The 25789-nt window shown below is 49.0% G+C and overlaps 1 protein-coding gene across 1 annotated transcript in view; it reads right to left on the bottom strand.

Annotated features, from left to right (window-relative positions):
- The window catches only part of sugct (succinyl-CoA:glutarate-CoA transferase), a 172954-nt gene that overhangs the window by 105577 nt on the left and 41588 nt on the right, over positions 1–25789 (bottom strand). The window contains exons 9-10 of the mRNA XM_056299650.1: positions 21776–21871; positions 448–519 (exon numbers count right to left, since the gene is read on the bottom strand). Of these exons, the coding sequence (XP_056155625.1) occupies positions 448–519; positions 21776–21871 (168 nt within the window). The remainder of the gene's footprint in view (positions 1–447; positions 520–21775; positions 21872–25789) is intronic.

The following is a 25789-nucleotide window of genomic DNA, read 5'->3' on the forward strand; positions in this document are numbered from 1 at the left end:
AGAGAACAATTTTCAGAAACATCAAATCTGGATTTTTTTTTAAACAAGAACTTTTTTCTGCTAAACTATGATTCTGTCAGTCACTTCAGGACAGAAATGACTGACACAATCATAACTGTCTCCTCTGGGAGCTTCCCAGTCCAGCAGCAGGCCTGTTGGCAGCTCTGGTGGATCTGTTTCTGTAATGAGCTGTTGCTCAAAGGCAGGTGGAAGGTGGTTGCTCTAGCCCATTTGGGGATTTGAACCCTCAACCCTTCAGTCACCAGTCTGGTCCTCTCAACCAGTGCCAACTGCTAATGTGGACTGAGAGAGCTGGCAGCTACCAGTACACACTGTCTGCTTTAACTTACACCCAGCTCGGGGGACCACTTCACACAGCCCACAGAAATACACTGCGTGTGTGTGTGCGTGTGTGTGTGTGTGTGTGTGTCTGGCAGGGTCACTTACATGACACACTCTGACAAACTGCTTGTCATTGCCAGCTGCCACGACAATGTGACCGTCTTTGGTGCTGAACGCCTGTGATGGAGAGAAGACTGGTTATAACATCATTCAACACACACACACACAGACAGAGAGAATGACAGACAGAGAGAAACACAGACAGACAGAAACACAGACAGGCAGACAGACAGACAGACAGACACAGACAGGCAGACACACAGACAGAGAGAAAGACAGACAGAAAAAAAGACAGACAGGCAGACACACACACACACACACACAGACACACACAGACAGGCAGACAGACAGGCAGTCAGACACACACACACAGACAAGTACGCAGACAGATACACAGACAGACAGGCAGGCAGAGAGACAGACAGACAGACAGACAGACAGACAGACAGGCAGACAGGTAGGCAGGCAGGCAGGCAGACACAGACAGACAGATAGACAGACAGACAGACAGACAGACAGGTAGGCAGGCAGACAGGCACACAGACAGGCAGACACACAGACAGACATACAGATAAAACAGAGGAATTGCAGAAACCTAACAGAAGAACAAGTAGCACCACATCAAAGTTTTACAAACAATTGAAACAGAATTTAAAACCACTTCAGCTATGAGACCTGAGGCCAACAGGGCTGTGTGTGTGTGTGTGTGTGTGTGTGTGTGTGTGTGTGTGTGTGTAGACACAGAAAAACCAATAGACAGTCCAATGAATTTAAAATAATAATAATAATAATAGTGTAGACAAAAAACGTGATGGAGAGTTTGTACATTTTTTGTGAACACACACACACACACACACACAGGGACAGAGAAGCATTGCTGTTTCAGATCAAAGTATCGCACACACCACTTCTCTCTTTCTCTCTGTCCTTCCGTCTCTGTCTCTCTCTCTCTCTGACCACATGCTCATTGATGTGTGCAACAGGCTGCTAGCCCGCTAAACCTTTAGCCGCTTGTCATATAACACACAGCACTCAGACCGAAGCTAGACCCGACCGCTGTCACCCCTTTTAAGCTCGAGCCCCCGGGACTTGTGGGTAATGTAGTCCATGGGGGGGGGGGGTGACAGAGCGTCCGCCGAATAGCCCAGACGATATGCCCGAGCCAGACGTTGCGGTCCAGACTCGCTCCAGACTAGTTCTCTGGCTCACATCTGCTCTGGAAGTTTCTTTCTGGATGAACTGTAGCATTTTCTATGGCTGCAAATGTTCAAACGTCAGACACTGCGGATACGACTGTCAGCAGAACAGCTAAAACATCAAATACGATACAAAGTGATGGGTTTGGCCACAAAATCAGTCTCTCTTTACATCTGGATTCAGGAGTGCAGTGAAAATACATTTCTTCATCCCACTCACTCCTACTAGAGGTCAGGCATGGTGAGGTCAAAGGTCAGCACCACCGTGTCTTGACAATGTCGTTGCAGATTAACTTGAAAACACAAAGAGATGGGAAGAGTATGTCAAGAGTGTGCTGGAGGTGAAGAGAGTGTCAGACAGAGTGATGAGTATGAAGCTGGAAATCGAAGGTGTGATGATGAATGTTATCAGCGCATATGCCCCGCAAGTTGGGTGTGAGATGGAAGAGAAAGAAGAATTCTGGACTGAGTTGTATGAAGTGGTGGAGAGGGTACCCAAGGAGGAGAGAGTGCTGATTGGAGCGGACTTCAGTGGGCATGTTGGTGAAGGGAACTGAGATGATGAGGAGGTGATGGGCAGGTATGGTGTTAAGGAGAGAAATGTGGAAGGACAGATGGGGATGGAATTTGTGAACAGGATGGAAATGGCTGTGGTGAATACATATTTCAAGAAGAGGGAGGAACACAGGGTGACGTACAAGAGTGGAGGAAAGTGCACACAGGTGGACTATATCTTATGTAGGAGGCGCGATCTGAAAGGTATCGGAGACTGCAAGGTGGTGAGAGGGGAGAACGTAGCTAGGCAGCATCGGATGGTGGTCTGTAGGATGACTTTGGAGACCAAGAAGAGGAAGAGTGAAGGCAGAGCCAAAGATCAAATGGTGGAAGTTGAAGAGGGAAGACTGTTGTGTGGAGGTCAGGCAGGAGTTAAGACAGGCACTGGGTGGTAGTGAAGAGTTGCCAGGTGGCTGGGCAACCACTGCAGAAATAATGAGGGAGGCAGCTAGGAAGGTACTTGGTGTGTCATCAGGACAGAGGAAGGAAGACAAGGAGACTTGGTGGTGGAATGAGGAAGTCAAGCAAAGTATACAGAGGAAGAGGTTGGCAAAGAAGAAGTGGGATAGTCAGAGAGATGAAGAAAGTAGACAGGAGTACAAGGAGATGCAGCGTAAAGTGGAGAGAGAGGTGGCAACGGAAAAGGAAAAGGCGTATGGTGAGTTGTATGAGAGGTTAGACACTAAGGAAGGAGAAAAGGACTTGTACTGATTGGCCAGACAGAGGGACCGAGCATGGGAGGATGTGCAGCAGGTTAGGGCGATCAAGGATAGAGATGGAAATGTGCTGACAAGTGAGGAGAGTGTGCTGAGAAGGTGGAAGGAGTACTTTGAGGGGCTGATGAATGAAGACAATGAGAGCGAGACGGTTGGATGATGTGGGGATAGTGAATCGGGAAGTGCAGTGGATTAGCAAGGAGGGAGTGAGGGCAGCTATGAAGAGGATGAAGAGTGGAAAGGCAGTTGGTCCTGATGACATACCTGTGGAGGTATGGAGGTGTTTAGGAGAGATGGCAGTGGAGTTTTTAACTAGATTGTTTAACACAATCTTGGAAAGTGAGAGGACGTCTGAGACGTGGAGAAGAAGCATACTGGTACCGATTTTCAAGAACAAGGGCGATGTGCAAAACTGCAGCAACTACAGAGGTATAAAGTTGATCAGCCACAGCATGAAGATATGGGAAAGAGTAATAGAAGCTAGGTTAAGAGGAGAGGTGATGATCAGCAGCAGCAGTATGGTTTCATGCCACGAAAGAGCATCACAGATGTGATGTTTGCTTTGAGAATGTTGACGGAGAAGTATAGAGAAGGTCAGAAGGAGTTACATTGTGTCTTTGTAGGTTTAGAGAAAGCATATGACAGGGTGCCGAGAGAGGAGGTGTGGTATTGTATGAGGAAGTCGGGAGTTGCAGAGAACTATGTAGGAGTGGTGCAGCATATGTATGAGGGAAGTGTGACAGTGGTGAGGTGTGAGGTAGGAGTGACAGCTGGGTTTCACTGACATGACAATGTGATCTGTAGCGAGAGTAGGGAGCCGGTTGAGGAGAGCCTGGAGAGGTGGAGGTATGCACTGGAGAGAAGAGGAATGAAAGTCAGTCGGAGCAAGACGGAATCCCTATGCGTGAATGAGAGGGAGGACAGTGGAATGGTGAGGATGCAAGGAGTAGAGATGACAAAGGTTTATGAGTTTAAAAAGTTGGGTTCAACTGTCCAAAGTAAGGGGGAGTGCAGAAGAGAGGTGAAGAAGAGTGCAGGCAGGGTGGAGTGGGTGGAGAAGAGTGTCAGGAGTGATTTGTGACAGAAGGGTACCAGCAAGAGTTAAAGGGAAGGTTCATAAGAGGGTAGTGAGACCAGCTATGTTATATGGTTTGGAGACAGTGGCACTGACGAAAAGACAGGAGGCGGGGCTGGAGGGCAGAGATGAAGATGATAAGATTTTCACTGGGAGTGATGAAGAAGGACAGGATTAGGAATGAGTATATTAGAGGGACAGCTCAGGTTGGACGGTTTGGAGACAAAGCAAGAGAGACAAGATTGAGATGGTTTGGACATGTGTGGAGGAGAGATGCTGGGTATACTGGGAGAAGGATGCTGAATATGGAGCTGCCAGGGAAGAGGAGAAGAGGAAGGCCAAAGAGGAGGTTTATGGATGTGGTGAGGGAGGACATGCAGGTGGCTGGTGTGACAGAGGAAGATGCAGAAGACAGGAAGAGATGGAAACGGATGATCTGCTGTGGCGCCCCCTAACGGGAGCAGCCGAAAGAAGTAGTAGCGGATTGTTTTCAAGCCAATTTATTTGCAAAGCCTTGAATCAAAATTTAGTCCCAGAGGATTTTACAATCACATTTTAATCATTTACATATTTATTACAATCATATTTCTAGACAGGAGTCTAGATTTTTTTTTGTTCTTAAACATGAACAAGTAAAGATCAAAAGTCAAAACTCTCAGAACCGTTTGGTTTTCTGGACTCCATCTGATTAATCTCCGATTTCGGGCCAATCGGATGTGAATTTTGCTCAACTACGAATTTTTTTTCTCAATTCAGCATCAGATTCTCCTGTTCAGAGAGACCGTCCTTCAGTCCAACAACCCAGATCCAAATTTCCGCTGCCGGCTGACGTCGTTCCTGAGCAGCGTTGGTACCCTAAGTCAGCCATTCTCAATCAGGTTCTCAACCCACCTGCTGTTCCTGGTGTAAATGCTCCCTCACTGGAGGATGAATGAGTGGAACAACAGTTGAATGTGATGAGCTACCTGGTAAGACCAGAGAAGGTTGAATCAGTTCATCTGGATCCAGATGAACTGATTCAACCTTCTCTGGTTTTCTTACCTGGATTATTTGAGAATGCATCAAGACACCTGGTAGGACAGAAAAACAGCGGTTGGGGGCGTCCGGGTGGTGTAGCGGTCTATTCTGTTGTCTACTAACATGGAGATCGCCGGTTTGAATCCCCGTGTTACCTCCAGCTTGGACAGGTGTCACTACAGACACAATTGGCCATGTCTGTGGGTGGGAAGCCGGATGTTACTATGTGTCCTGGTCGCTGCACTAGCGCCTCCTCTGGTCGGACGGGGCGCCTGTTCGGGGGGGTGGGGGGGACTGGGAGTAATTGCGTGATCCTCCCATGCGCTACGTCCCCCTGGCGAAACTCCTCACTGTCAGGTGAAAAGAAGCGGCTGGCGACTCCACATGTATGGGAGGAGGCATGTGGTAGTCTGCAGCCCTTCCCAGATCAGCAGAAGGGGTGGAGCAGAGACCAGGATGGCTCGGAAGAGTGGTACCTGAGGACCTGATTGAGAACCACTGCATGACCTGATACTGACCTCTACACTGGGGATGTGGGGGGGGTGTCGAAAGGATAGAAGAGAACATTGTTGTCCAGACCACTGGAGAGCGTCAGCATCATATCACTGTATAGTTCAGTCAGCCAGAAGAAGAGAGGGAGGCTCAGAGACTTATGATCAGAAATCACTTCATTTTCTACAACCAGACTCCACGTTATGTGGAAGAGGGAGTGTGTAGCGAATAATAGTGTGACACGGACTGAACTGTCGAAGACCGAGACCAAATCAGATCTGAACAAAAATGTCGGGGGGGGGGTGAATTTCTATTTAGCTTTAATATCTTCCTCACAAAGCCGCAACCACAAACACTAACGATTCTGTTTTTTATCTGTCATGATCTCGGGGCTAACCGCCTACCTCTTTCATCTCCAGCCCCTGAGAGGAGCGTAGCATTGTGGGTAAAAAAGTTCACACGAGGATTAGAGCCAAGTGTTTGACAATAAAGGCCTGGAGCAGCCGGCTCGGAGATGGCATTCGCACAGCCATGTCCGGACCACAAGAATCCACATGCTTTGTTCACGCCGAGCAGATGGACCCGAAAACATCCGGAACATTCGTCAAGGGCTGACAAGGGTGGATGTGTGTCTGTGTGTGTGTTTGGAACTGAGCCTATGTGAGTGTGTGTGTGTGTGTGTGTGTGTGTTTGGAACTGAGCCTGTGTGTGTGTGTAGATTTGTGTGTAAATGCATATTTGGGTGTGTATTTGTGCATGTGTGTGTGCATGCGTGCTTGTTGACTTGTGTATTAACACACATTTCCACATAATAGGCTTGAAGCTGCAAAGTAAAACATCAATATTTCGGTAGTGTAGCAGCAGACATATTCTCATCCTGGGTGTTGACACGTTTTAAAGGTCACATTCCTGTCATGTGCCTTCATATTTCATCAGTGAATCACTGAGTCAACATCAGGTCGGTCTTCCTCGCTCAGGGTTGGTGTTCCTCCACAATGCTGGGGGAGGAACTGAACCAGACTGGACCGGACTACATCGGACCGGACTTTCTGCATTGGTGTTTATTGAGGAGACCCGCCTCTCCCCTGTACTCATAGATGATGAGATCTACTGCTATGTCTCCTACATTACAGCCTCAGTCCACTAGAAATTGGAAAATCGAGATTTATTCACGTGCTATTGCAATAGTGGATGCTGGATGACCAAAATGCTTGACTTGTGCTTCCGGTGTGGGAAGATGGCGGCGCAAATTCACGTTTGCGGCGGCCTCACCCAGTACTGGTGTGGGAAGATGGCGGCGCGAATTCACGTTTGCGGTGGCCTTACCCAGTACCGGTGTGGGAAGATGGCGGCACGAATTCACGTTTGCGGCGGCCTTACCCAGTACTGGAGTGGGAAGATGGCGGCGCAAATTCATGTTTGCAGCGGCCTCACCCAATACCGTCCATGCAGTGTCTTTGTCCATGTCTGCGTCTAAGTTTGTCTTCATTGGGAGAGCTGGTGTTGGATCGGCTGGAAGAGCTTGGTCTTCTGTGTCCTGTGGGCCCAGGGACCACGGCCCTGCCTGGAGCTGTGCCCAAAGAGGAAACACCGAGGACGGTCTGACAGGACACGGAAGTGGGGCATGCTACGCTAACTGCTAGCCCATGCAGACGGGCACTTCCAATAACACCAAAGGTGGTCTGGCGCCAGCCTCGCCTAACCTTGACTGTGTTTTTAGTGTCGTCGTGTGGAGTGCGGGGATGTGTGTCGAAGGTGTCTGGCCGGGAGAGCTGGCGTTGGATCAGCTGAGGTAGTCTGGTCTGTTGCGTCCTGTGGGCCCAGGGACCATGGCCCTGCATGGAGCTGTGCCCAAAGAGGAAACACTGAAGGTGGTCTGACAGGATGTGGCAGTAGGGTAGGCTAAGCTAACTGCTAGCCCATGCAGACCAGCAGTTCTGACAGTCATCCTGACTGGCGTTCGTTCTCCTGAACAGTGATTTGGTTGATGAAGCTTTCATCAAAGGATGGTACGCAACCTTGTTTCCCATTGAAGTCGGCAGCCGTGGTTTCCCAGCAACACCATTGTGCTATTTCCTGCAGAAGATGGGTTTAGAACCCAGACAGCTGAGGCAAGCCATTGGTGAGATAGCCACGGCAGCTGAGACCAGCTCAAGATGGTTGTGGTTGATGACAGCCCGCAGTTGGAGCTCTTCTGCAGGTGAAGGCTAATTTGGTCTTTGCTGCCCCACTCAGGCGAGGCATACAGGCTAAGGGGCGAAACGCTTGTGACCCTGACATACCTGCTGAAGATGCAGAGGGTTCACCACAATGCGAATGTTCTGACCACCCTGCCACCAAGGAAAACCACCAAGAGGAGGAACTTGACACATCCTAAGCAGCTCCTGCAGTTTCTGCTTGTAGCGAAGCATCTCTGATGTTTATTTCACCTATGTGTGTTCTTGTAGTTTTTGGATGTGTTTTTTGTCTTTGTGTTGCACTGCTGTGGGCTGGGGAAAATGATGTGGTCGCCACTTGGACGCTGCCTGCCATTCCCCTCATCACATTTTCTTTTTATTAATCCATATAATTTTGTTTCACATGGTGATGCTGGTCACGTGGCTTGGGTCATGGACTGTTCTGATGGCGTCTGGACACTGCTTGGCATCCTGCACATCATATTCTTTATAAATTTTATAAGGCTATTATAATTGTGTTATCCTCTTTCAATGTTGTATTGTGTAAATTGTGTAAACACAACATCCATGACACGTGCGTCTTGGGAGAGAGATCCTCCTCCTCTGCTGCTCTCCCTGAGGATTCTTCCTATATTTTCCCCCTGTTAAAGGGTTTTTTTAGGGAGTTGGTTCTTATCCGATGAGAGGGTCTAAGGACAGGATGTTGTGTTGCTGTTAAGCCCACTGAGGCAAATTTGTAATTTGTGATACTGGGCTATACAAATAAAATTGACTTGATTTGATTTGATTTGATTTCACAATCAGAATCCATCATCCAAACCGCTTATCCTGCTCTCAGGGTCACAGGGATGCTGCAGCCTATCCCAGCAGTCATTGGGCGGCAGGCGGGGGGACACCCTGGACAGGCTGCCAGGCCATCACATAGGGCCGACACACACACACACATTCATACCTAGGGACAATTTAGTACGGGTGATTCACCTGACCTACGTGTCTTTGGACTGTGGGAGGAAACCGGAGCCCCTGGAGGAAACCCACACAGACACGGGGAGAACATGCAAACTCCACACAGAGGACGACCTCCTAGGTTGGACTCGAACCCAGAACCATTTTGCTGTGAGGCAACTGCGCTAACCACTGTGCCACGGTGCTGTGATTCTGAAAATCATCAAAGACAACTAGATGAATAAAACCCAGTTCTACCATCTACTGCTGCTCCACCACTGATGACAAACAGCACATCCGCTCTTGTGTAGCACTCCATATTCTGGCAGAGCACATCTGTATAAAACTGGTGGATGTGATGCTGCTACCTTGCTGCTCCATTCTGGACTCCCCCTAGCAACTGCCCTGTCATTGGTCAGCACACTAAAAGCAATTTTTCTATTGGTGGACGTTGTAAATTCACGTCTCTAAAGTTCACCAGAGTTGAACTTGACGGGAAGACAGCACATGAACTCACTTTACAAACCCGCCAGTGGCGACGAGTCCGTTCAAACGACCTGATTTGTGTGTGAAATACTGCTGTTGTGGATGTCGACGTGACCGCAGCCGATGAGGACAGCAGCTCTGAATTCAAACCAGCCGCAGGAAGACAATAGAGGGGGAATAGGAGGAGGACATGGGAGAGTTGAAGGTGGAGGAGGAGGTTGGCTGCTGCAGACTGGATGAGTTGTAGGAGCCAAGTGGAGTGTTTCACCAGACACACACTCACGCACATGCATATATACACACACACACACACACACACACACACACACACACACACACACACACACCAGGATACACACCCACATGCAAAGCTGCACATACGGGCCATCCCGGTGGCGTACACATCAATAAACACACACACACACATACACCAGCAAACAAATGCACACACACACACACACACACACACACACACACACAGCAAAACACACACACACACACACACGCATACACCAGCACACACTTGTTTTCCCTCCGTCGGCATCTTCTTTTTTCCCCCTCTTTTTCTCTGTTTTTCTCCCCAACTGTATCCGGCCAGTTTCTCCACTCTCCCGAGCCGTCCCGGTCTCTGCTCCACCCCCTCTGCTGGTCCGGGGAGGGCTGCAGACTGCCACATGCCTCCTCCCATACATGTGGAGTCACCAGCCGCTTCTTTTCACCTGACAGTGAGGAGTTTCACCAGGGGGATCTAGCGCGTGGGAGGATCACGCTATTCCCCCCAGTCCCCCTCCCCCCTGAACAGGCACCCCTACCAACCAGAGGAGGCGCTAGTGCAGCAACCAGGACACATACCCACATCTGGCTTCCCACCCGCAGACACGGCCAATTGTGTCTGTAGGGACGCCCGACCAAGCCGGAGGTAACACGGGGATTCGAACCGGCGATCCTCGTGTTGGTAGGCAACAAAATAGACTGTTACACTACCCGGACGCCTGTCTTTTGCCACATCACATACAGTACAGACAGACATGTATGTTTAACTTTTTCAAACAAAGCCACCATCAACCACAATATTCTCTCTCTCTCTCTCTGTCTCTCTGTCTCATTCCCTGCTGTGTCTGTATCCATCCCTGTGTCATGTGACATCTTGTGTCTGCAGCTATGACTAACAGGTTTGGGTGGACTCAGACAGAGGAAGTTATAAGTTCGACAGGAAGAGGAACTAACAGGCTGTCACTCACTGCCCTGCTGTTCTTCCCCACTCTGGTGTCCCCGTCAAACACCAGAGACCAGGTCCACCACATCCATCCCCACAACAACACCCACCTCCGTCCTCACACTTCCTGTACAGATGGTGGACATGGCAGACGTCCACCCCTGACACAGGCAGCATCTTCACTCTGCCAGAGTAGAGCAGAGAAGAAAGAGCAGAGAAGAAACACATCCGGACTTGATATCACCAGGCCTGAAGACTTGATATCACCAGGCCTGAAGACTTGATATCACCAGGCCTGAAGACTTGATATCACCAGGCTTGAAGACTTGATATCACCAGGCTTGAAGACTTGATATCACCAGGCCTGAAGTCTTGATATCACCAGGCCTGAAGTCTTGATATCACCAGGCTTGAAGACTTGATATCACCAGGCCTGAAGTCTTGATATCACCAGGCCTGAAGACTTGATATCACCAGGCCTGAAGTCTTGATATCACCAGGCTTGAAGACTTGATATCACCAGGCCTGAAGACTTGATATCCCCAGGCCTGAAGACTTGATATCACCAGGCCTGAAGACTTGATATCACCAGGCCTGAAGACTTGATATCACCAGGCCTGAAGACTTGATATCACCAGGCCTGAAGACTTGATATCACCAGGCCTGAAGACTTGATATCACCAGGCCTGAAGTCTTGATATCACCAGGCCTGAAGACTTGATATCACCAGGCCTGAAGACTTGATATCACCAGGCCTGAAGACTTGATATCACCAGGCCTGAAGACTTGATATCACCAGGCCTGAAGACTTGATATCACCAGGCTTGAAGACTTGATATCACCAGGCTTGAAGACTTGATATCACCAGCTCTGAAGACTTGATATCCCCAGGCCTGAAGACTTGATATCACCAGGCCTGAAGACTTGATATCACCAGGCCTGAAGACTTGATATCACCAGGCCTGAAGTCTTGATATCACCAGGCCTGAAGACTTGATATCACCAGGCCTGAAGACTTGATATCACTAGTCCTGGAGCGAGCACCCCGTGTTCAGATGGACAGGTTCAGTGTCTCTATCCTGCCCACACAGTCACAAGCTGCCCTGGCAGCTCAGTATCAAACATGACTTCAGTCCTCCATCACTGATGGTTCAGTGTGGCAGCTGACAACGTTCCACACCTAACCACATGTCAGCACACCACCTCACTGAGCTGCAGGACCCCCCCTCACACACACACACACACACACTGACGACCCTCACTCACTCACTTCACACACTAACGACCCCCACTCACTCACTCACTCACTCACTCACTCACTCACTCACTCACTCACTCACTCACTCACTCACTTCACACACTAACGACCCTCACTCATTAACTTCACACACTAACGACCCTCATTCACTTACTTCACATACTAACGACCCTAACTCACTCACTTCACACACTGACGACCCTCACTCATTAACTTCACACACTAACGACCCTCACTCATTAACTTCACACACTAACGACCCTCACTCACTCACTTCACATACTAACGACCCTCACTCACTCACTTGACATACTAACAACCCTCACTCACTCACTTCACACACACTAACGACCCTCACTCCCTTCACACACTAACGACCCTTATTCACTCACTTCAACCACTAACGACCCTCACTCACTCACTTCACACAATAACGACCCTCACTCACTAACTTCACACACTTATGACCCTCACTCACTAACTTCACATACTACCGACTCTCATTCACTCACTTCACACACACTGACCCTCACTCACTAACTTCACACACTAATGACCCTCACTCACTCACTCTCTTGACATACTGACGACCCTCACTCATTAACTTCACACACTTATGACCCTCACTCACTAACTTCACACACTAATGACCCTCACTCACTCACTCTCTTGACATACTGACGACCCTCACTCATTAACTTCACACACTAACAACCCTCACTCACTTCACACACTGACGACCCTCACTCATTAGCTTCACACAATAACGACCCTCACTTACTATATATATGTGTGTGTGTGTGTGTGTGTGTGTTGCTTCTTTGTCATGTTATGTCTGAAGAGCACTGATGACCTCGTGGATGCTTCCCATCAGCCAGCTGTGTTGTAGCGTCCTGTGTGTTGTGAGGTGCAGCAGCCTGCAGGTGTGGATGAGTTTCCATCAGGAGTCCACGGACACCTCATGATGCTGGATGATCAAGTTGCAGAAATAATTCAAGATGTAGAATGAATGGGTGGAGTTTCGACATAACCGCTCTTTCCAACATGGCCGAGCATGGCTGGAGATGGAGAAGCGTACGTGAGCTGTTCAGGAAGTTCACACAATAAAGCTGGAGATGAAGCAGAAGTAACGATCTAAAAGATGGATGGACTGTGTGTAACTGAAGTGGTACGGCATTCAACGTCCCGTGGAAACGACACAGAAGACACTTGCCTCCATCTTTGCGAGTGCAGAACACGTGAAGGTCAGAACACGTGAAGGTCAGAACACGTGAAGGTCAGAACACGTGAAGGTCAGAACACGTGAAGGTCAGAACACGTGAAGGTCACGGGTTGTGACGTGTTGCCGACCAGCAGAGGAAGTGGGGCAGAAAGACTTAATTTGTTTTCATTGTCTCAATGTAGAACAAACATTTGCACATTCATTGAAAACACGTGCTGAATATCCAAAGCTTAAGACAAGGTATTTGGCAGAGTGCTTATTTTCATGAAATAACACAGTTTTGTACAATAAGCTGTCATATTATTGATCTCGTCACACAAAATAAATAATTACATCAAAGATGTACACAAGACGCCCTGACGGCCGAGCGGAATAACCCGCCGTTCTTGCAACCCGCTCGTCATGTGGCTGGGTGGTTCGTATCCCAGACTCGCCGTAACCGGTCACGGCCAGAGCGTCCACGGGGTAAGGCCTTCATTAGGCCACCCTTACCCGAGGGATAGTGGGTGTAGATCACTGTAGTGTTCGGGAACTCGTCGTTCTCCAGCGACCCCTCTGGCCCATCTGGGCGCCTGCAGCCAAGCAACCGAAAGCATTCACCCTACGCCTCCTTCGCGGCCTGAAGGTGATGCAATTCATATGAGAATTCAGCGTGTAAAACAGCGAGAGCAGCCGACACGAGTTTGAAGGAAACTGGTGTTACGGCTATCTCCTTCCTGTGGAAACGTGAGCCAGGGGAGTTATTCCACAAGAGTTCCAGCCGTATGCCATTGGGTTAATCGGGTGGGATAAGGGGAAAAACTAGAAATAAATTTTAAAAAAAAAGATGTACACAAGACACAAGAGATTTTGCACTTGTGAGGGCTTTGCTCTTTGCGGTGGTTTCTTCCACCTCCACATGAAGGAGTGTGTGGACCGGGCCGAGTGGTCCAGACCAACGTAAACACAACTGATGATGGTTCAGAAATAATTGCGAGGTGAAAAACGGCCTTCCTGCGTGTAGACTGTAACTCCAGCTGAGACACTCCAGATGCTCTATTTTTACACCAAACACCATTCATCTGTTAACACAATACAGAGCACACCTCTCTCTCTCTCTCTCTCTGTCTTTCTTCCTCTCACTCTTTCCCGGTCTCTCCCTTTCTTCTCTCTCTCTTTCCCCTTGCCTTCTTCCTCACTCCGTTTCTCTCCTGTTCCTCTGCTACAACAGTGATCTCACACGTCTGTTTCTGCAACAATGGCCTGATGTTAAAGCTGTTAACATGGCGACTTCCTGCCCTTTTATTTTCAGGAAATGAAAAATTAAACAGAACATCAAATCCAAGCACAAACTAGAGCAGCCGCCCACTTCACACGCCTCCATCCTACCATGCAGTACACTTCACACACCTCCATCCTACCATTTAGTACACTTCACACACCTCCATCATATACCATTCAGTACTCTTCACACCCCTCCATCCTACCATGCAGTGCACTTCACATCCCTCCATCCTACCATGCAGTACACTTCACACACCTCCCCCCTACCATGCAGTACACTTCACAAACCTCCATCATATACCATTCAGTACACTTCACACACCTCCCCCCTACCATGCAGTACACTTCACACACCTCCCCCCTACCATGCAGTACACTTCACAAACCTCCATCATATACCATGCAGTACACTTCACACACCTCCCCCCTACCATGCAGTACACTTCACAAACCTCCATCATATACCATTCAGTACACTTCACACACCTCCCCCCTACCATGCAGTGCACTTCACACACCTCCATCATATACCATGCAGTACACTTCACACACCTCCCCCCTACCATGCAGTACACTTCACAAACCTCCATCCTACCATGCAGTACACTTCACACACCTCCATCCTACCATTTAGTACACTTCACACACCTCCATCATATACCATTCAGTACTCTTCACACCCCTCCATCCTACCATGCAGTGCACTTCACATCCCTCCATCCTACCATGCAGTACACTTCACACACCTCCCCCCTACCATGCAGTACACTTCACAAACCTCCATCCTACCATGCAGTAAACTTCAAACACCTCCATCCTACCATGCAGTACAGTAACCATGGAACCACTGTATGGTTAACAGACAGACGGCAGACAGACAGACAGATGGAGACAGACAGATGGAGACAGACGGACAGGCGGAAAGAGACAGAGACTCATCTCATCATCAGCCGCTTCTCTGGAGTCAGGACACAGTGGCAGCAAGCTGAGTAGGGCACTTTAGACATTCCTCTCCCCAGCAATGTCCTCCAGCTCCTCCTGGGGGATCCCATGTAGTCCCTCCAGCGAGTTCTTGGTCTACCCCAGGGTCTCCTCCCAGTTGGATGTGCCCGGAAAACCTCCAAAGGAAGGCGCCCAGGATGCATCCTAATCAGATTCCCGAACCACCTCAACTGGCTCCTTTCGACGTCAAGGAGCAGCGGCTCTATTCTGAGCTCCTTCTGGATGTCCGAGTTCCTCACCCTATCTCTAAGGCTAAGCCCAGACACCCTACGGAGAAAACTAATTTCAGCCACTTGTATCCGCGATCTCACCCTTTCGGTCACTACCCCAAGTTCATGACCATAGATGAGGGCTGGAGCGAAGATTAACTGGTAAATTGATAGTTTTGCCTTCTGGCTCAGCTCCCTCTTCACAACGGTCTGGTACAACATCCACATTACTGCTGATGCTGCACCAATCCGCCTGTCAATCTCCAGCTATCCAAAGGAGTTGAATCAAGTGCAACTGGACTTGGTATATATCCGTGAAGACGTTTCGCCTGTCATCCAAGAGGCTTCCTCAGTTCGTGCCTTTCTGACTAGACTAAGCTAGTCTGACTGGCTGGTGATAAGACTCAGAAGTTATCGTCTATGAGTCGTTGTCAGAGCTATTGATATGCGTGGCTCTTTGTGTTCCGATGTTTACCAACGCCCGTCGCTAACAGAGCCATAGATATGAGTGGCTCTTTTGTGTACCGATGTTTGGCCGCGCCTGTCATTATCGGAGGTATTGATATGCGTGGCTCTCCTGTGCTCCGATGTCCAGCCGCGCCCGTCGCCATTGGAGCTGTTGATTTGCATTTGTTTAGCAGCGACGGTCGTTGGGGTTGTTAGTTTCAACTTCATTATTCAGTGGTCATGAGAGTCGTTGGAGCCGTTAGTGACCAACTGTTGTTCTTGGAGGCTAAGCTTCTTGAGTCTCCTGGGTAGAGATGAAAGGACGGCATTGTAAGTGGGAGATAGGTGGTGTCGCAGACCTCCTCCTCTGTTGAGGGATGGTTTTTCCAGTTTCACATAGATGGCTTCCTCACCCCTCTTTCAAACCATCTATCTTCTCTGTCCAAAATGTGTAAGTTGCTGTCCTCGAAGGAGTGTGTCTTCTCCTTTAGGTGTAGATAGACCGCTGAGTCTTGTCCTGAGGAGTGTGGCCTTCTGTGTTGGGCCATCCATTTGTGTAGTGGTTGTTTGGTTTCTCCTATGTATAGGTCAGTGCAATCCTCATTGCATTGTACAGCATACACCAGATTGCTTTTCCGGGTGTGTGGTACACGGTCTTTGGGATGAACCAGTCTTTGTGGGAGTGTGTTGCTGGGTTTGAAGTATACCGGGATGCGGTGTTTGTTGAAAATTCTCCTGAGTTTCTCGGAGACCCCAGAAACATACGGGATGACTGTGCTCTTCCTTCTGTTCCTTTTCTCCTCGTCGCTCACCTGGTTGGTCTTTTTGGAACGTGTTGCAGTATTCACAAAGGTCCAACTGGGGTAGCCGCAGGTTTTTAAAGCTCCCTTCAGGTGTTTGTGTTTTTCTCGTTGGGCCCCGCGTGCTGCTGGGCACATCGTCAGCTCTGTGTTGCAAAGTTCTGACGACGCTCAGTTTGTGTTCCAGCGGGTGGTGTGAATCGACCAATATCTACTTTTCGACTAACCATGACCTGGATGAATGAGAACATTCACAGTCAATCTCCCGCTCCATCCTACCCTCACTTGTGAACAAGACCCCGAGATACCTGAACTCCTTCACTTGAGGCAACAACTCATCCCCAACCCGGAAGGAGCAATCCACCATTTTCCGGAAGAGAACCATGCTGACTCTCATCCTGGCCATTTCAGACTCAGTTGCAAACCGCACCAGTGCACGCTGGAGGTCGTGTTCTGGTGAAGCCAACAAAACCACATCATCTGCAAAGAGCAGAGATGCAATTCTGAGGTTCCCAAAATGGACACACTCCTCACCTTGGCTGCGCCTTAAGATCCTGTCCATGAATAACACAAACAGAATCAGAGACAAGGGACAACCTTGGCGGAGTCCGACCCTCACCAAAAATGTGTTCGACTTTGCGCTGAGAATGTGGACACAGCTCTCACTTTGGTTATACAAGAACCGGATGGCTTGTAGCAACTGCCCCGGTACCCCCATACTCCTGCAGTACCCCCCACAGAGTGCCCCGGGGTACACAGTCATAAGCCTTCTACAAGTTCATAAAACACATGTAGACTGTGTGGTCCAACTCCCATGCCTCTCTCAGCACTTCCGCAAGGGTAAAGAAGTGGTCCATTGTTCCACGGCCAGGACGGAATCTGCATTGTTCCTCCTGGATCCGAGGTTTGACAATCGGTCAGAGCCTCCTTTCCAGCACCCTAGAATAGACTTTCCCCGGGAGACTGAGCAATGCGATGCCCCGGTAATTGGAGCACACCCTCCGGTCCCCCTTTTTTTTTTTTTAAATATGGGAACCACCACCCCAGTCTGCGACTCCACAGGTACTGTTCCCGACCGCCATACAACACTGAAGAGGCGTGTCAGCTAAGACAGCCCAACAATGTCCAGAGCCTTCAGCATCTCAGGGCAAATTTCATCCACACCCAGCGCCTTTTCACTGAGGAGCTTCTTAATTACCTCAGAGACCTCTGCCAGGGATATGGGTGGGGCTTCCCCCTCATTCTTCAGACTCTTCCTCCTCCACTGAGGACGTGTTAGCCAGATTCAGGAGCTCCTCAAAGTGTTCTTTCCACCACCAGACAACATCCCCAGTCCAGATCAACAGTTCCCCTCCCGGGCTGAACACAGTCTGAGTCAAGCCCTGCTTCCCCTTCCTAAGTCACTGAATGGTTTGCCAGAACTTCCTTGAGGCCAACCGAAAGTCCTTCTCCATAGCCTCACCGAACTCCTCCCATACCCGAATTTTTGCTTCCACGACCTCTGAAGCCGCTGCACTTCTGGCCTTCCAGTACCTGCCTGCTGTTTCAGGAGACCCCTGGTCCAACCAAGCCCGAAAGGCCTCATTCTTCATACTGACAGTCATAAGCCTTCTACAAGTTCATAAAACACATGTAGACTGTGTGGTCCAACTCCCATGCCTCTCTCAGCACTTCCGCAAGGGTAAAGAAGTGGTCCATTGTTCCACGGCCAGGACGGAATCTGCATTGTTCCTCCTGGATCCGAGGTTTGACAATCGGTCAGAGCCTCCTTTCCAGCACCCTAGAATAGACTTTCCCCGGGAGACTGAGCAATGCGATGCCCCGGTAATTGGAGCACACCCTCCGGTCCCCCTTTTTTTTTTTTAAATATGGGAACCACCACCCCAGTCTGCGACTCCACAGGTACTGTTCCCGACCGCCATACAACACTGAAGAGGCGTGTCAGCTAAGACAGCCCAACAATGTCCAGAGCCTTCAGCATCTCAGGGCAAATTTCATCCACACCCAGCGCCTTTTCACTGAGGAGCTTCTTAATTACCTCAGAGACCTCTGCCAGGGATATGGGTGGGGCTTCCCCCTCATTCTTCAGACTCTTCCTCCTCCACTGAGGACGTGTTAGCCAGATTCAGGAGCTCCTCAAAGTGTTCTTTCCACCACCAGACAACATCCCCAGTCCAGATCAACAGTTCCCCTCCCGGGCTGAACACAGTCTGAGTCAAGCCCTGCTTCCCCTTCCTAAGTCACTGAATGGTTTGCCAGAACTTCCTTGAGGCCAACCGAAAGTCCTTCTCCATAGCCTCACCGAACTCCTCCCATACCCGAATTTTTGCTTCCACGACCTCTGAAGCCGCTGCACTTCTGGCCTTCCAGTACCTGCCTGCTGTTTCAGGAGACCCCTGGTCCAACCAAGCCCGAAAGGCCTCATTCTTCATACTGACAGCTTCCCTCACCGCCAGTGTCCACCAGCGGGACTTAGGTTGCCATCTCGACAGGCACTGATGACCTTATGACCACAGCTCCTACCTGCCGCATTTGCAATAGAGGCTTTGAACATGGCCCACTCAGACTCCATGTCCCCAGCCTCCCTTGGGATACACGAGAACTTCTTCCGGAGGTGGGAGTTGAAGACCTCATCGACAGGGGCCTCCACCAGACGTTCCCAGTTCATCCTCACTACACGTTTGGGAGGTGAGCCAAACTACATCTAGTTGGTACTGCTCCACCTCCCACACCAGCTCAGGCTGGTTCCCTGCCAGAGAGGTGATATTCCACATCCCGAGGACCAATCTGCGATGCCAGAAGTAGACACGCCCCGGTCCCTGCCTGCCGCCTGCCGCCTGGCCTGCATTGCACCCTTCCCCAATGTTCATCCCCGTGTGTGGTGGGTCAACGGGATGGTGGCTCCATGTCGTTTTTTCAGGTTGGGCCCCACCGGGCCCCATTGGCCAAGGCCCGGCCACCAGACGCTCGTCAGCGAGCTCCCTTCCCAGGTTTGGCTCCAGGAAGGGGCCCCGGTTTCCCTTTTCCGGGCAAGGTGCTGTAACTCTGTTGGTGTAATTTCATTGGGTTTCTTGGGAATTGCCCCTCTAAGAATCGCCACCTTAACATAGGGGAGGGGTTTGTGTGTCCCAGTGATCCTGGGAGCTGTGTTGTTGGAGGCAATAGCCCCTGGTAGGGTCTCCCAAGGCAAATTGGTCCCAGTGGAGGGGCCAGACTAAGCGATTCACAAGAAACCCTGTTGCACCTACAGTGGTTTAAATCAAGAACAGCTGTACAGGAGGAGAGATATTAATCCAGATTCTATCACCGTCTCTTTCTCACTCACACACACACACACACACACACACACACACACAGATAGTGAAGGAGAATCACCAACATGAAACAATTATGGCAATTGACAGTAATTGGATAATTGCTGTGATAATGACAGATTCTCAGTCTGTGGCGTGTGTGTGTGTGCGTGTGTGTGCATGCGCACTGTGGAAAAAGTTTCACCAGGAGGGATTCCAGCGTTGCACACAGTGACAAACAGCCACCACAGCCATGTGCTGAGGAGACCTCTGAATTAAAACCTCTTCCTCACTCCCTCTCCTCTCCTCCTCCTTGTCCCCGATTATAAAGAGACTCACAATGGCACCAAAAAATCTTACTAGCATACCATTTAGTGCACCAAAATTGTGAGTGTTTTTATTACGTTCGAAACCACAGTATGTGAAAAATATCCAGATGTCATCCAATATCCAGACAAGTATTGGAGTATGCAGACGCTGGCACAAGTATCCCATAATGCGCAGCCATACTTCACAACAACAGCTAACAGTGGTGGAGAGCGATGCAAAACCAAACTGCCAGAATGATGGAACATTTTAAATGCAAGTAGTACTGTTCACTGTGCTACACAGAACATACTTAAAATCATCGTTTATTTTTATGTTTTTAAAAAAAAGATGTGGGTCACCACACCGGCTGAAGTTCATATGCTGCATGTCATCAAACAGCTCAGAGGATGTGATGAAGTACCATGTCCGAATAGCCATTATACTCTTTACTCACATTCTCTTTTTTTTTTGTGGCTTTTTTTCCACCCTTTTTCTCCCCAATTGTACTTGGCCAATTACCCCACTCTTCCGAGCCGTCCCGGTCCTTGCTCCCCCCCTCTGCTGATCCGGGGAGGGCTGCAGACTACCACATGCCTCCTCCCATACATGTAGAGTCTCCAGCCGCTTCTTTTCACCTGACAGTGAGGAGTTTCACCAGGGGGACGTAGTGAGTAGGAGGATCATGCTATTTCCCCCAGTTCCCCCTCCTCACCGAACAGGTGCCCAGACCGACCAGAGGAGGCGCTAGTGCAGCAACCAAGACACATACCCACATCCAGCTTCCCACCCACAGACACGGCCAATTGTGTGTGTAGGGATGCCCGACCAAGCCGGAGGTAACACGGGAATTCGAACCGGCGATCCCCATGTTGGTATGCAACGGAATAGGCCGCCATGTCTCCTGGACGCCCCCTTTTACTCACATTCTAATAGCTGGAAGATAGTACACACGTAGTATGAAGTACGTAACATGCGATTTCAGCCACAACATAAATGTTGCTCTGATTTTTCAGGATTATCTGGTTTGAATTACAACACTGACATCTGAATCCCCTTGTTATAAACTGAAATGATGTAAAACCAAGAATTCAAAAGGGAGAAAACTACAAATAACTTGAAGAAAAACTTCACATCAAAAGAAAATTCAACAGACTCGGTCCATTAAATCTTCACGGATGACAGTCTGCTATTCCGCTGAATACATACAATAATACATTTTTATATATCTGATATATTCTCTGCACCATTGCACTTTATCATCTTATTTCACCTGTATAAGTCAATCCTTTTGTATATATCTGAAGATTGTTGTGTTGCAGTGTTGTTATTCTATGTTAAGTACATTGAGAGAGCCATGAAACTGGAGTCACATTCCATGTTTGTGCAAACCCAAATGGCCAATAAACATGATTCTGATAATATCTGTATATTCATGTTCACATTGTTCATATATTTTCTATTAATAGATCAAAGTCTCGTTATGGTGAATTAGTGATGTTTGTATAAAAAGTAGATATAAAGGAAGACAGTGTAGACAGTAGCTGAGTCACGTGATGGGCTTAAAGGAACAGTTTGGATTTTTTCCATTGCAGTCAGCCTACCAAATTAGGATGAGGTCCAACATGAGGTAATGTGGTGTTTAGTTTGCATGTTAGCTTGTCAGCATGTTAGCTTGTCAGCAAATTAGCGTGTCACCTGGTAGGGTACGATGCTCTCGTGGGCCGTCCCCCATCGCTGTGCCTCCTTCCCTGCATTGAGGTAGTTAGCTGCTATATGGGTGAGACAGGACACCTGTGGGGAGACAGGAAGAGAGAGAGAGGGGTAGAGAAAGAAAGAGAGCGAGAGGGAGCGAGGGAGAGACAGAGAGAGGGAGAGAAAGGGAGAGGTAGAGAGACAGGAAGAAAGGGGCGGGGAGAAAGAGAGAGAGAGAGAGAGAGAGGGTCAGTCAACTCGTTCTATTACTCACATCCTGATCACCAACATTATAATAACTCAAACATAAAGAATTTGAAACCTAATTAAAAGTAAACCACATTAAAGTTCAATGAAGGATCACAGAATCACAAAGAAACATGAGAGTCTGCAGGACTGTCACATATTACTGCAGGACAGAATCACAAAGAAACATGAGAGTCTGCAGGACCGTTACATATAACTGTAGGAGAGAATCACAAAGAACCATGACAGTCTGCAGGACCATCACATGTAACTGTAGGACAGAATCACAAAGAACCATGAGAGTCTGCAGGACCATCACATATAACTGTAGGACAGAATCACAAAGAACCATGAGAGTCTGCAGGACTGTTACATAACTGTCACAATGTCCTGATGCAGACATTCACAAACCTCGTCAGGCACAATAATGATATAAATCAGAACTATAAAAAAGAAGAACTTTACCCAAAATTTAAAAATCCTAACACACACACACATGTGGTAAATCTGAATGAAAGGAGGATAAAGTCAGCAGGAGGGATTTAAACAGAGAAAGCGAGGCCAGCAGACTTGATGTTCCTGTGTTCCTGCAAGGTTTCTACAGCACATTTAAAGAGAGACTGACATACCCTTTCTGAACACATTTCTTTTTAATATTGGGAGTTTGAATCATAACCGAAAATAGGTGTGGTTTTATGAATTCAAAGCTATTGGCTCAGTGTTCGCATGGGTGGGGCTCAGTACCGCTCGTCACTTGCCGTAGAAAAAAAGGAGAAATTCAGTTGCGCGAGGATTTGAATTAGATAGATAGATAGATAGATATATAGACAGATAGCAATATGTCGTAGCAGGATCAATGACCAAGTCTCAGCAAAATAGCACAAACTCGAGCCAAGTAGCTAGCAGGAGAGGATGAAAGAACGGCTTCTCCATGGTTTTATGGCATCTCACTACGGACACACCCTATATGCAAACTGACTGGTGTCTACGTATCCACTGGCACAATTTGTCATTGGACACTATCTACAGTCAATCACAGATCTCTCTTGAGTGGCCGCAGACACGCTGGTTTGGCCACTGAATTTCTCCGTGGTCACATTCCAACTCGGAACACAGCCTATAAATAGGAATTTTCAGATTTTGATGTCAGTATCACTTTAAAGCTGACTGCTCAGTCAGCAGCAGGAGAGGACTGGTTGCACTGGGCAGCTCCCAGTGGCTTGCAGTTCGGGAGCCTTGTTATGCTGGTTTGACATGTGAAGAAGTGAGGAGGAGCCACACCCTTCCTCACTTTGAGAAGCACATTGAACAAAGCAGACGTTTTCACGCCCACATGGAGAACGAGAGGTGGCCTCTTAAAGGGTTTTATCAGTTCAGGGAACAAATCTTCCCATCTTCCCGGTGCGAATTCACATTCGCAGCAGCCTCGCCCAGTACTGGTGTGGGAAGATGGTGGCACGAATTCATATTTGCGGCGGCCTCACCCAGTGCCATCCATGCAGTGTCGTTGTCCATGTCTGCGTCTAAAATTTTGTCTTCGTTTGTTGGCTGGGAGAGCTGGCGCTGGATAGGCTGGGAGAGCTAGCCCATGCAGATCGGCAGTTCCGATAATACTGAGGGCGGTCTGGCAGCAGCCTCACCTGGCATTGACTGTGGTGTTTTTGATGTCGTCGTGTGGAGTGCGGGGAGGTGTGTCGAGGGTGTCTGGCTGGGAGAGCTGGTGCTGGGTCGGCTGGGCGGGCTCGGTCTGCTTTGTCCAGCTGCCACAAGGACCACCCCCCCTGCCTGGAGCTGCACCCGAGGAGGAAACATGGAGGGCGGGCTGACAGGATGCGTAATCGGGGCAGGCTAGGCTAACTGCTAGCCCATGCAGACCGGCAGTTCCAACAGTCATCCTGGCTGACGTTTGTTCCCTTGGACAGTGATTTTTTTTCTTTTTGTTTGGTTTGGATACATGTGTTAGTTTGAATATGTGTGTTCTTGTAGTTCTTGAATGTGTGTTTGTCTGTATGTTGTACTGCTGTGGGCTGGGGGAAACGGCATTTCCTTTCACTTCATTGCGCAAGTACATGAGGTGAAATGACAAATAAAGTGTTCCTGAACCTGATTCCTGAAATACAGGTTCAACTCAGAGGTTTTCCTTGTCTTGGCACGGTTTGAACAGCATGAAAGGAAATTATATTTATATGCTGGGAAATCACCAGGCCGAGAGTTAGGTTCAGATAGTTTTAAAGACCACAGGTAATATGGGGCCTTTAACGAGACATCGTTAGTTTCCAAACCCCGCTGTGATTGATAGCACTGGACACCCGCTCTTCCTCCTTCTCCTCTTCTGCTTTACATGAATCAGAGCCTCCTCTCTCCATCTCCCCCATTGTTCCTTTATCTCCTCCACCACTAGTTTCTGGAGGTGTTATGTCCAAATACCGTCAAACTACATACATCAGCAAGGACACTCAAATCTCAGCATTATTCATTGCAGATGCTTCGTTAGCCACAAGGCTAATCAACACGGACTAGCCGAAATCCACACAGACCTGAGACACAACAACGGGTCTCTAGAATGAGAGAATAAAGCTCCATCCATCCATCCATCCATTATCCAAACTGCTTATCCTGCTCTCTGGGTCACGGGGATGCTGCAGCCTATCCCAGCAGACATTCCCAGATAGGATCCGGATGCGGGCCGCTTCAGGCAATGATGCAGCACTGATGGTCTTCTTCTGGCCCTGACAAAATGGATGTGAGCCTGAAGTGGCCCACATGTATAATAGCAAATATGGCCCAAATATGCCAAATCAAATGTGGGCCTTTTTTGGCAAAAACGCGGTGCTCTCGGTAACATGTAATCTGGATGTGACCCTGAAGTGCCCCGTGTGGTAAATGGTGAATATGGCCCAAATATCACAAAACAAATATGGGCCACCTTTGGCAAATATGTGGCACATGCGGCATTGCTATGGCTTGGTTCTGGCCCAGATCTGGCAAACAGGAGCGGACCGCCCAAGTGCCATCAATCCACGCGGTATGTGGGCCGGATGAAAGAAAGATGAACATCGGGTGTGGGATGGGTCCGGGCCACAGCAATTTTGTTATCTGGGTTGGGCGGCAGGCAGGGAGACACCCTGGACAGGCCGCCAGATCATCACAGGGCTGACACACACACACACACACACACACACACACACACACACACACACACACACACACACACACACACACACACACACACACACACACACACACACACACACACCTAGGGACAATTTAGTACGGCCGATTCACCTGACCTACATGTCTTTGGACTGTGGGAGGAAAGTGGAGCAGCTGGAGGAAACCCACGCAGAAATGGGGAGAACATGCAAACACCACACAGAGGACGACCCAGGATGATCCCCAAGATGTGACTAACTCGGGGCTCGAACCCAGGACCTTCTAGCTGTGAGGCGACCGTGCTAACCACTGCGGCACCGTGACGCCCAGAATAATGCATCATTTTCTAGAAATAAGTCATATGACAGTTGCATTTGACACATTTCTACCCAGTATCCAGTGTTGACAAAATCTTTATAGAAATGAGCAAATACCCGGGGCATCCAGGTAGTGTAGTGGTCTGTTCCATTGCCTACCAACACGGGGATCACCGGTTCGAATTTCCGTGTTACCTCCGGCTTGGTCGGGCGTCCCTACAGACACAACTGGCCGTGTCTGTGGGTGGGAAGCCGGATGTGGGTATGTGTCCTGGTCGCTGCATTAGCGCCTCCTCTGGTC

This window comes from Lampris incognitus, chromosome 19 (genome assembly GCF_029633865.1).
Source record: "Lampris incognitus isolate fLamInc1 chromosome 19, fLamInc1.hap2, whole genome shotgun sequence".
Taxonomy (NCBI): domain Eukaryota; kingdom Metazoa; phylum Chordata; class Actinopteri; order Lampriformes; family Lampridae; genus Lampris; species Lampris incognitus.